General features: G+C 33.0%; 2 protein-coding genes across 4 annotated transcripts; both read left to right on the top strand.

The window, feature by feature from the left end:
- The first annotated feature begins 2,239 nt into the window (after nucleotides 1-2,239).
- LOC137819001 (probable serine/threonine-protein kinase WNK10) lies at nucleotides 2,240-6,487 on the top strand. 2 transcript variants are annotated; one of them, XM_068622691.1, is made up of 7 exons: nucleotides 2,240-3,023; nucleotides 3,644-3,681; nucleotides 3,917-4,144; nucleotides 4,237-4,457; nucleotides 4,554-4,711; nucleotides 4,810-5,209; nucleotides 5,357-6,487. In XM_068622691.1, exons 1-7 carry the CDS (start codon nucleotides 2,907-2,909, stop codon nucleotides 6,184-6,186), a joined length of 1,992 nt encoding a protein of 663 aa, XP_068478792.1. In that variant the 5' UTR covers nucleotides 2,240-2,906; the 3' UTR covers nucleotides 6,187-6,487. The 2 variants fall into 2 exon arrangements, with proteins under 2 accessions (XP_068478792.1, XP_068478793.1); XM_068622692.1 differs by having other exon boundaries at nucleotides 5,360-6,487.
- Nucleotides 6,488-7,316: 829 nt separating this feature from the next.
- LOC137819389 (protein yippee-like At4g27745) lies at nucleotides 7,317-8,663 on the top strand. 2 transcript variants are annotated; one of them, XM_068623224.1, is made up of 3 exons: nucleotides 7,317-7,465; nucleotides 7,638-7,757; nucleotides 8,174-8,663. In XM_068623224.1, the coding sequence occupies exons 2-3, from the start codon at nucleotides 7,665-7,667 to the stop codon at nucleotides 8,399-8,401; spliced, it is 321 nt and encodes a 106-aa protein (XP_068479325.1). In that variant the 5' UTR covers nucleotides 7,317-7,465; nucleotides 7,638-7,664; the 3' UTR covers nucleotides 8,402-8,663. The 2 variants fall into 2 exon arrangements, with proteins under 2 accessions (XP_068479325.1, XP_068479324.1); XM_068623223.1 differs by having other exon boundaries at nucleotides 7,392-7,545.
- The last annotated feature ends 3,879 nt before the right edge of the window (nucleotides 8,664-12,542 follow it).

The following is a 12,542-nucleotide window of genomic DNA, read 5'->3' on the forward strand; positions in this document are numbered from 1 at the left end:
AGACATTAGAATACACTAGACTTCATTCTTTTTAAGTGTTTATGATAAGATGTAAAATTCGTTATATTTATCTTTTTTGTACAATGTTTATTGGATATTAAAAAAAATTAAACTTACTATAACGGTTATTGCAATATCTAACATAAAAAATATTATTTACTATGACGGGTGATAGAAATATTTGTCATAGCAAACCACTTACTATGACGGTTCTTAAAACCATCATAGTAAGTCATATTTTCTATGACTGTTCTAGAAATACCAGTCATGGAAAGTTTCGTCAAAACATACTATGACAAATTTTTTGCACATTTTATGATAGTTCTATACAACTATCATAGTAAGTTCAACATACAATGATAGTTTTTTCACCAACATAGAAAATGCAGAGTTTCTATATCGTCTGAATTAGGGGTGACAATGTGGGCTGACCCGCCATGGGTTTGGCACGCAAAATGCGGGTCGGGTTGGTCCGCCCCATGCAAGAAGTGGGGGCTTATTTCACTTGCCCGCCCCGCATAAGAGGTAACCCGTAGGCTTGCGGGCCACCCTGCATAAGAAAAGTATTTTTTAAAAATTAAAATTTCATTAATTATAAAAAAACTTATTCCTACTACTGAAAAATTAAAATGTTATCCATGTTTTAATCCATTCAATTAAGATAAAAATATAAAGTCAAGTACGAAGGTTGTTTAGAAGCCTTGATTAAAAATAATTAAAGTTTTACTTTGCGTATATTTTTTCATATATATATATATGTGTGTGTAAATGTATAAAAGTATCTTATCAAAGTTTTGTTACAAAATATTTTAATGAAGATGACTAATTTGTTAATTATCCTATTGAAATCTCTTCTTTATATTATTTTTTTATAAATAAATTTTAAATATAAGACTTTACTTAAAACTAAATCTACTATCACTCTTAATAGAAACTCCTTTAGATAATTAAAATAAAGCATTCCTTTTTTTAGTACATTAAATTCAATTTTTTTAAAATAAAATAAAATAAAGGTCACACTGCAATGGGTGAATGTTATATGATTTTTTTTAATAAAAAAAGTAATTATTTTTTTATTTATGCGAATCAATGGACCAACCCGCCCCGTTGTTGGTCCGCACGGGCTGTGAGTTATGCGAGACCGGTCAAAACGGGTTAACAGACTAGATTAGTGAGTCTGCCCCACACATTTTGGTAGCGGATTGCGGACCGACCCGAATGGTCCACCCCGCATTGTCACCCCTAATCTGAATCTATATCGCTATCAAAATCATCATAAAAGATCTCGTAAAATTGTCATAAAAAAGTCTTATTTAACTAGTGATCATCATATACCCTAAGTGAATTATGTCCAAAATAAATAATATTGTATAAAAAATTTAAAATATAATTTGGTATCCATAAAAAACAACTACATGAAATAGAAATTTAAAAACAAGTCATAATATAAGAAAATTAAAACTTGTAACCCAAAACATGACTTCTGTACAAAAATTTATAAAAATTAAAAATCTTATATGAAATCACAACTTCCATAAAATGAAATAAATTTGCACATGTATTTTCTATAAAACACAATTAAAAAACACATTAAAAAATTACTAATTCTATAAAAATAAATAAAAACATGTATGCAAACTTTTTCAACACATACAAATAAATATTCAACACGAAAATCACATATAAAAGTACTTATTTTTTAATTATTTTAGAGTCGGATTCCCATCACAACTTATTCACATAGCGGAATTTTTTTTTAATTTTATCCATTTTTCATATAACATAGGAAAATGACACCATTTTAATATTTGTTTTCTTTTTCAAAAGAGATGCATACAATGTGAAGGAACTCTCATGGTTGAAAGCAAGATTCTGAGTTCTTGTGAGAAAGATCACAAGGGATGTAGCTTCTCTGCAACATGGCAATCTTAAAGTACCTTTTCAGAATTCACTATTCTGAAGAAATTAATGAAGAAATCTTGCAGCATCTTTATTTATTGCTTGAACAAATCAACTATTTTCTAGTCTAGTAGTGTTCTTAAGCTTGGGGTCTGCAGTAAAACATTCCATTCTACTACTAGCAAAGCTGTGCATTCTATATGCTGATGTGGAGATTTTTATTCCCATTTCATATTTTTCTGTCACTCTTTTCAGATTATTGATCAAAATGCCAATGAATACTTTGCAGTCTACACTTGTAATTCTCTAAAAATAACTTACATCTTAACCTTCTTATTTTGTTGGGTGCTTTTCTTAAAAAAAAGAGCAAAACCTTTAATGTTATTTTAATCTAAGAATCCATCTGTGATATTTTTTGTCTTTCCATCAACCCAAAGATAAACATCATGTGATTCTGATCTCCACAGAGAAGATGTACATTATTTCGGTTAGTTAGTTCCCAACTTTCCATACGCAAATTTCATAACAAAAATAGCACTCTGATTCACCATCCACCTGTCTGTTCCCCGCTTCTCTTACGCCTCCACAGTTTCCTCATTTTCTCTCTCTTCCCTACCAACTACCTTTCCTCATTATCCCTTTTGATAATTTTCTTCAGAAGATTGGATAATGGGAGACCCATCTGGTAAATTTTGAACCTTTGGAAGGTTTTGGCACTTGGGTGGGTGGAAAGAATGGACTTTGAGAGGAAGGTGAAGGTGGTGGGTTTGGTTTGAGAATGAATTTTTGCTATGACATGGAAGGTTGGGTTTTGGATTTAGGTTCATTGCCTCAAACCATTGTCATCGAATGCCGATTCCCGTTGCGGTCGGCATTCGATTCCTCCTTCGTTCTGTTCCTACCTTTCTCCATTCCAATCACAAACTAGGCCCCATCCTATAAACATATACTAATAATTAGAAAAAAGAAACAATTTGTGTTGGGCTCTGATTGTTTCAGCCTCTAAAATGAATTCTGGTGCTGTCTTGGTACTGCCTCCCGTGGGCAATGTGTTCGGGACTAGGGAGCCTCAGGATTTTGAGGATGAGTTTGCGGAGAAAGATCCAACCGGACGGTATATAAGGGTATTATGACTCGAGTCACATTAGCACCTTCACGCATTATTCATTTATATGTTTTTGGATTCATTTTTAGTCAACTTCGGTGGTTCTTCTACAGTTTAATAATTGCGTATGAACTGTGGTGGTGTGTTTTCTATGGCTTTTTTTTGGGGGGGAGGGAGGGTGAGTTTGAATTACTTATGTTGGTGGTGAAAATGTGCTAGGTGAAGTCAGATGATGGGTAGGCACATTTGGAATCAATTCTGCATTGGATTATCATGGTAGCATATTCTAGTTTTTAAACAATAGTAATTTAATATTGATTAGCCGAGTTTTTCTCGTTTAAACAATAGTATATGACATTTTATTAATTAATCTTGTATCTGTAATGAATTACCCTTATCAGCTGTAGAAGAGAGATTCACAAACTAAGTTCCACTTTTACTTTATAATGCAGAAGTGTAAAACCTATCTCATGCTTAAGATTCAATAATATGGACAATCCTCTTTATGAAAAATTTGCTTTCTGTGAAGCACTTATTACAATATGCCCACATCGTTCAAGGGGATTTGCTTACTTCCTTTCTACAATTCACTTGTTCTTTATGTGTTATTAATTTGATTTTTTTCTCCATTTGTCTCAGTACACTGAAATCTTGGGAAGAGGTGCCTTCAAAACTGTGTAAGATTTAATGCCTAATCTTTCTCTCCTCTATCTTTCTTTCTATTTATAATTCTTTTTTCTCATTACTCTAATTTATTATATTTTATTCCTGGTGTTCTAGGTTAATTTGATTCAGAATTTTACTTGCTATGAATAATTTCTTGAGGAAATTCATTATTCAATAACATTTTGGGTTGTTATTGGCAGTTTTTACTCGGGAAAGCATGCTATTTAATCTCTTTCCTTTTTGCAGTTATAGGGGCTTTGATGAAGTTGATGGAATTGAAGTTGCTTGGAACCAAGTTAAGATTGATGGCCTCTTGCATTCAGTAGATGATCTTGCGAAACTTTATTCTGAAGTTAATCTTTTAAAGTCTTTGAAACATGACAATATCATTAAGTTCTGTGATTCTTGGATTGATGATAAGCAGAAAACTGTTAACATGATTACTGAACTCTTCACATCAGGAAATTTACGGCAGTAGGTTCTCCTGATTTTTGTACCCTTTCCTTTATATTATTTGGTTGTAACATGCACATATGATGAAATTTTTGTACACCTTTGATTGACAGATATCGCAAGAAGCATAAATATGTTGAAATGAAAGCTATAAAAGGTTGGGCCAGGCAGATTCTTCATGGCTTACTATATCTTCACAGTCACAGGCCACCCATTATTCATAGAGACTTGAAATGTGACAACATCTTTGTGAATGGAAACCAGGGTGAAGTTAAGATAGGAGACCTTGGTTTGGCAATTGTCATGCAGCAACCAACTGCCCAAAGTGTTATTGGTAACATATTACTTCCTTAAATGTGATGTTTTTATCATATTGGTTCCAATGGCACTGAGCTATGCTTTTGTTTGTTGTTTCTCTATTTTAAAAAAGGGACTCCTGAGTTTATGGCTCCAGAACTATATGAAGAGTCATACACAGAACTGGTTGACATCTATTCTTTTGGGATGTGCATATTGGAGATGGTTACTTTTGAGTATCCCTATTCCGAATGCAAAAATCCAGCTCAAATCTTTAAGAAAGTTACCTCAGTGAGTAAATAAGTTATTGGTATATCCTTATCACTTTAACTTATTATAAGAACAATTTAACTTATATCTATTCTGTATTGTGATGCATGTCATTGCAGGGAATCAAACCCGCTTCCCTTAATAAGGTGAGTGATCCTCAAATTAAGGAGTTTATTGAGAAATGTTTGGTTCCAGCATCTGAGAGATTGTCAGCAGAGGAGCTTCTGAAAGACCCATTTCTACAAGTTGAGAATTCAAAGGATCCCGTCTTTTATCCTTTACAACCACCTAGAAGAACTCTGAGAGCATACTCATTCAAGTCTGGTTCTCAATCTATGGACTTGGATGGTGACTACAAACAGTTTTCTATGAATATCTATTCTGAAGGCAACCAGGAAAACCAATATTGTCCTGTTTTTGAAGTCCAGAGGGCAAATAATAACAATGAGTTTCGGTTGAAAGGGACTAAAAATGATGATAACTCGGTATCATTAACCTTGCGTATTGCTGATACATGTGGTGAGTATTTTCTCCGTCCTTCTCCTTCACCTTATGCTACTTTTGTTTCAAGGAGGAGCGGGGATGTAGAGAACATCTGGATTAGTTTTTGACATGCTTTCCTGTGCCATGAAAGTTGATACTGAAAGGTGTTTGTTGTGTTACTAGCAGGTCGAGTAAGGAATATACATTTTCTCTTTTACCTTGATTCAGATACCGCAGTCTCTGTGGCCACAGAGATGGTTGAACATTTGGAGTTGGCAGATCATGATGTACCTTTCATAGCTGAGCTTATTGATTACTTGCTAATGAAACTTCTCTGTTGGTGGAATCCTTCACATGATCGTTGCATGCGTGGAGAAATAAGTCCTAATATAGATGTCCAAAGCTTCATGGGATGGCCATGGAGTTCCACCCTAGCGAGTGTTCCCTCCGATTTGGTTATTGAGGAGGATGGCTTATCTCATACAGCCACCGAAGAAGATTTTGTGGCCCCCGAGAAGAGCAGCTTTATAGAAAATGGTGATAAGGCTACTTTTGAGGGTGATTATAATTCACAAAGATCTGAACCTTCCGAGGTAGTTGCTGAAAATGCTTCCATTAAAGATGAAAATTATAATGATTCCAATGTTGATGCAAGCTCTAAATGCCTAAGTAGTGGCTACATCTCTGAACTTGAGCTGGGGGATGCATATTTTGAGGACTGTAAATTGCAACCAGAAGATTATTGTGGTGGGGAAGAAGTTGTGATAAATGAATACCCAAAGAACTCGGAGTCAGTTCTTGGAACATCTTCTAATGTTGGGAGCCCAAGAAGTTGTTGTTCTTATGTGTCTTCTTCACCAGTAGAGGAGATTGATCCTGAGCTACAGTTTGAACTTGCTGTAATTGAGTCACACTACCAGCATTGGATTGATGAACTCAACAAAATAAAGTTGGAGGCACTGGAATCCACCAGAAGGAGATGGATGGCCAAGAAGAAACTGGCTGTTCGGTGATTTTGAGCTTGTTAATTCACCTCTTTTTAAACCCTTGTCGAAATTGTTTCACTGTAAAGTTTGTGTTGTGATCTGAACTGTACTTTGTATATTGGATGTGGCTCTTTTTAGTGAGTGTCCTTACCCTCAACCTACTTTTTCCTTGTTTTGGAGACATTTCTCAATCTCTCTTTAGCACAATGTAGGAGATGCGTCTCTCAAGAAATTTTATAGTTCTAGAAGACACATTCTCAGGGAGACCCTTTGCTATTTTAGTATATTTTTCACCATTCCAGCTTTGCATACCACCATTTTTGCTTAATTAGTCTTCTTCCATTCCCCAAAATAACCACAAACAAATACAATCACATAAAGTACTCTATTTTCTGTTTAAAAGAAAACCAGTGTTTCTTCAAGGCAAATTTGGTTAAGAAATTAGGAAGTGGAAAGTTTTTTGTTTTGGTATATAAAAACACACTCTTCTATGATTTAACAAAATTTCTTAATCTGTGAGTTTTGAAAAGAGGGGATTTTTTTTTTGTTATCTGGCCCCTCCTTCATTGATGAAACGATATTTAATGCTGAGTGATTCACTTAACACCCCAAGAAATTATCAAAGTTTCTATCCTTTTTTTGGAAGTGATTTTGACTCAAATTTTAAAACAATTCAGTTTTTTTTCTCTTTAATAGTTCACTTCATATTTTAGAGTTCGATAGAACTATGTTCATATGATTTTAAAATTTAAAGATCAAATTTATGAATAAAATAATATAAGAACCTTGATTATGTTTCTAAAAATTAGAGAATAAAAAGTTACACTTCTGTTTTATAAAACATGTTGGTATACCCAACTTTAAAGCATAAGTAATGCATAAACCAACAAGCACCCAACATAAGGGCAAATGTAAGTTTTACTTCAACTTAGAATATGGTGAATGCAAACACGTTAATAGAATATCCAACTCCTTAATAAATCGGTGACATTTTCAGAGGAATCTTTGTTTGCATTGATTCTAGTTTTACATTTTGTTGTATGTATGCTTTTCTTCTCTCATGTGTGTATGATAAAGGGAAAACGTTGCTTTTCAAGCAACACACAAACATTTGTTAAAGAATTGCATCACTTTCTTACCAAACTATTTTAGTACATTTCCTCTGCCATCACAATCGACACCTTTTATTTAAACAAAACTCTTAATTATCAAAGTCCTTTCGAATCTGCGTTAATCAATTACCCTCTTAGACATATTCTTTTCTTCAAAATGTTTCATCGTGATTGACGTCACATGGTTTGGTTAGGTACGTATCTTGCACTTCAATCAGCCATGTAGACACTGTTTGATACCCATTTGACAAATCATAGCCATTGTCACTCGTTGGTGAGATAGGCTTGAGACTTCTATTGTTTGGTCACTTTTCTATTATTGAGTCTTTGACCAAGCTTTCCTTTTGCACTTTTATTTATGAGTAGGAGCAAAAGTGGCAGGCAAATACATCAATGGCGGAGTTGATGGGATCACGGGCATACTGCTGCTTTAGGTGCCAGAACCTTGTTGCTTTCCATGACGATATTGTTTCCAAAGATTTCCAGGTGAACTTTCTCTTGCATTTTTGGAATTTTCTCATTTTTATGCTAGATTTCTAGATTGAAATGGATTATTCATTTGAACCAATCAGAATAGGATCTGTTGGTTCTAAATTTCAACTAATCAGCCGTTGAAACTACTAATTACTAATGAGATTATTCACTTGAGATGTTAAAAGAATCATAGAATAAACAGAAAAACCTTCTAATCTAGTTGTTGAGCTAAAGATTAAGATTCATATACCCCTATTAATCATGTCAAAAACCTTTCAAACACGGCCTGAAATTAACCTGATCTATAGTGAAGCGAATTCACTTAAAGTTTTTAGCATTTTCAATTTCCTTCAAACTTGTCAGAGTTTTTGTTTTTATGTTCTTTGAAGTTCCTTTTTAACCTCGGATTTTCAAGAGTTATGTAACAGGCAACCAATGGTAGAGCCTTTTTATTCTCTCACGCAATGAACATTGATTTGGGTCCTAAAGAGGATAGGCAGCTTATCACTGGTCTTCACACAGTGGCTGATGTGTATTGCTCTGATTGTGGAGAGGAACTTGGCTGGAAATATGTTAAAGCTTACGAGGAAACACAAAAGTACAAAGAAGGAAAATGTGTGCTGGAGAAGTTCAAAATAGTCAGGGGCAATGGATAGTGAACAGATTTTACTGTTTTAGATCCAAGCCATCTGATCTCAATTGTTCATAGGTTGGCTGTGAAGTTCTTGCAAAGACCAGGGGGGAAAGGAATTTAATTTGTTCAAATTTCAAAAGATGATTTTAGTGACTCTAATTTTTTTCTAGATGAAATAAGCTGTTAAATGTTTCTCTCCTGATCTCAACAGTTAATTGGTCCTTTTTCATGTACAAAAGATTCTTTTCAAGAAAATTACGAAGATCACTGATTGGTCCTGGTAAGTAGAGCTTCGCAACTAGCACAAGCCTCTTGTTTTTGCACCTTATCAGCCAGAATGACTATATAGGAGTTTATAAATATTATGATTTTACAGTTAAGTTCATGAATAAATTCTTAATAAATATCATCATGATTAATCTGTTTACCTGAATATCATCATATCGTTTGACTGCCTCTATTTTTGCATGAAGTAGAAGCTTTTTCTTAGCAAAAACATTAAAATTTCAACTGTTAGAAAACATGATTCTTTGTAGCTCTCAATTAAGGATACTGATAACTATGTGCTATCTGTAATCCGTTCTGTCATAAAATAGATTGATTTTTATCCTTTCAAGGAGTAAAGTGAAGTGTATAAGCATGGTACTTCTTTTGCTGTTTCAGATTCTAGTCATCTATAATTTACGATGTTGGAGTATTCTAGTCATGATTATACTGTTGGAGTATAATCTGAAGAACTTTAGCAATTTTTTCTGTAGTGGTATTATCCTCAAGAACTTAAAGTGGACCATACAATTGTTTGGGTAAAAACTGCCACTTCGATTACTCCAACAGTAAAGCTACATAAAATCTTAATCTTTAAGTTTAAGAATTTCATAAACAACTCAAAGATGGTCCCTAGGTGCTTACAGAAAAAATGGTGTTCATTTGCACTGACAAATTGCTGTCCACTAAAGCTTTTGAATGACAAGTCATAGTTGAATAAGACAGAAGTGTTGTCAGAATCAGTTCTTTCAACAGTTTACTGCAGACTTATGTCCAATTGTGGGGTATGCTGTGTGCAAAACTCCTGCATCATTTTTTATCTGAACCAAACACACAAAACTAGACGATGGTAGGGAATTTAGGGAAAAAATTGAAGGAAACAAAAACATTTTATTAGTATCTTTGTAATCATATTCATCTTAAGGATGATGATGATCAGCAAGAGAATCACCATCTTATTCTTAAGGATGCAGTGCAATGTTATTTTAGTACCTAGACTTGTTCAAATAGTTCCCAATATTGTAAAGTTTAGTCAGAATAGTCCTGCTATTCTCAGTAAATAATATGTTTAGAAGCACATTGAAAACAAAAGAATCTCGTAAAATTGTAACTAATAATTTTAAATAATCAATTCAAAATGTAAATTAAGTAAAGCCAATCAATATGTGGGTGTCATAGGGGCTTCTTTGTGTTAGAGACTTCCATCTCACCATAATCTAAATAAGAGCAGAAATACAATTTATTCATCAACTTTTCTCCATCTAGTAACTTTCTTTTCTTCCTTTCTTTCCTTCTTTTCTCTGTAAGTTAAGAACAATCAAGGCTTTTGCAAATGTGAATTAAGGACATTAAAGTGCTTATTTTTCTGTGTCCTCACCAAAGCCTCAAAATTTGGTAATTCCAATTTTTGGCCCACATATATTTGAATTGTTGCATGGTTAGAAAATACTAACTTTTAAGAATTAAGATTACAATAAACTGTATGTCAAATCCAAATATCTGAAAATGTTAGAGTATTGTTAGTTATTTGTGCAACAATGTGACTTTTAGTGGTAGAGTTTCCTAATAAAAGAAGAGCTGTAGCTTTTTTCCCAGCAGGCAGCAGGTGCTCTGGTTTGGTACTTCATGCTGCAGTGAAGTTCATCTTCTGATGAAATATTATTGAACAAACTTGACATCGCACTACAATTTGAAGATTAAAACTTATTCACTCATTATTGTAGAATACACTCTTGAAAACACATTTTGTCTCATGAATAAAAGATAGTATAAAAAGGAGGAAATTCATCAATGCCTCTATGATCATCTCCATTCTCAATAAAACGGTAAGCCAATTCAATAGCATACACAATTTGAGTATTCAATTTTCGGATCCTCATCAAATTAGTGTGGAACATAATATGGGGCACTGTCACACAGCTTCCAATATTTTAAAACTATAGTCAATGCTGAACTATAATTTCAAACTACTAAAACTAGTGTGTTGTTAAGCCTATATTTTAATTTGACATTACAAAGATATAAAATGAAAGTTTAAAGCATAGAAATCAAAGTCAAAATTAGAAAAACTTAAAATATATTTAACTATAATGATTTTTATTAAAGTTCCATCAATGCCTCCACCTTTTTTACACTATCTTTCCATTGATTCACTTTCACACTGGTTCGGTCATTTTTCACAACACTCTCCTATCCTCTACCATATAATTTATTTATGTATTTATACCTTCTGCCACTGTTATATATACTGATGGAAAGTCCAAAGTCTGAGGGGTTCTTCTTTACAAACTCCACCTTAGACATTGACCATTAAGTCATTTATCATTACATGTATAAAACATATATAGTATGAACCTAATCTTCAAGTTTTATATTTGAAAATACTATTAATTAAGCCAACATACATAAATATATTCCTAAAAGTTTTCCGAGGTTGTATAAAAATAGTGAATATTCTAAAGCTGATCAAACAGACAAAAACTTCGTTCAGTCAATAGATCTCAGAAACATTTCCCTTCTTCTCTGTTGTAATTGCCTTGGTGTCTGCTATATATATATATATATATATATATTAGTTTATGGTGTATGTTTCAAATATATCAGTGTTTTGATTCTGTTGGCCACGTTCTCACTGATATTGTATGAATAATGTTATAGTTTTCTTACATTTTTTTTTTGCAAATCATATTTCACTCCTGCTGCACTTATTTCACTCAAACAATTATTTGGTGAAGTGAAAATCTTGTTCACAAAAACTAGATAATATATTAATATTAACCTAAACCAGAGAGCCAACTCAATCTGTTAAAAGTTTTCAACCATACAGCAAACATCTTGATGTTTGAAAATACTTTAATTGTACCAACATACATGAACATGTTCCTGAAGTTGTATAATAATGATGAATAGTGTAAAGTGGATCCAACAAACAAGAACTAAGTTCAGCTAATAGAGCTCAGCATTTGCTAGAATTGCAATATTTATGTATTGTTTTTGCACAGGAGTGGATTAATTTAATATATTCAAGCGACTAAGTTCTTCTGTATTGAATCTAGAAAGCTGGTATGTGTCTGCGTTGGAAAACAAATCTTCTCTCTCTGCTGTGATGCTAAGTGTATTGCAAGTTTTTTATCCTACTCTTACATGTATCTTAAGATAACATTATTATTAGATCAATCGTCTTCTTCCAGCTTATTATGTGGACAATACTTTATTCTAGCTTATTTATGGTCCAACAATATTTAACTAGTATTTTGATTCTTTTGACATTTTCTTGTTCTTATCATTATAACAATGAATTTGTGTTGTTATGTGAGTCCCCGTGAAATTGTTTTTTTTTCCTAGTTCAAACTTTAGATCTTCTGAAAATTTGCAGTAAGAAAATTATTACAATGAGTCTTTTGTCAGTGATTTTTTTATGTAACAAATGAATTTTCAGCGTGGATGAATTGTATTATAATTTGTTTGTTACGTCAAGAAAACATTGGTAAAAACTCATTCCAATAGTTTCCTTACTACAAGTATCCACGAGGTCTAAAGTTTGAACTAGGAACAAAAATAAATTTCGCATGAAAACATAGGAATAAAAACATATTTAACCCTATGAAAATTAACATATATTTAATGTTTTTAAGCATACAAAATGTTCAATATGCTTTATATTTAACAAGAAAGTTTAGAATTGTATTCATCTACCTTGTTTAGAGAATTTTCTTTATAAGATGGCATTATTGGTTGTCCATGACACCATTGTGCTGAAAATATACATTGTATCGTATACCCTGTTTATAAGATGGGGAATGGAGTAAATTGAAATTTATAATTTGTTCAAGAATAATGTGTCCTACCAAAAATCGATTGGCCAAATTGTTGATAGGGTACTCGGCTATCCCGCTTCT

This window comes from Phaseolus vulgaris, chromosome 10, assembly GCF_000499845.2.
Source record: "Phaseolus vulgaris cultivar G19833 chromosome 10, P. vulgaris v2.0, whole genome shotgun sequence".
Taxonomy (NCBI): Eukaryota; Viridiplantae; Streptophyta; class Magnoliopsida; order Fabales; family Fabaceae; genus Phaseolus; species Phaseolus vulgaris.

Coding starts and splice junctions, on each gene's coding strand:
- LOC137819001 (XM_068622691.1), top strand. CDS start 2,907: ATGAATTCTGGTGCTGTCTTGGTACTGCCTCCCGTGGGCAATGTGTTC. Junction 4,458..4,553: donor AACTGCCCAAAGTGTTATTG/GTAACATATTAC, acceptor ATTTTAAAAAAG/GGACTCCTGAGTTTATGGCT. Junction 4,712..4,809: donor TCTTTAAGAAAGTTACCTCA/GTGAGTAAATAA, acceptor ATGTCATTGCAG/GGAATCAAACCCGCTTCCCT.
- LOC137819389 (XM_068623224.1), top strand. CDS start 7,665: ATGGCGGAGTTGATGGGATCACGGGCATACTGCTGCTTTAGGTGCCAG. Junction 7,758..8,173: donor TTGTTTCCAAAGATTTCCAG/GTGAACTTTCTC, acceptor GTTATGTAACAG/GCAACCAATGGTAGAGCCTT.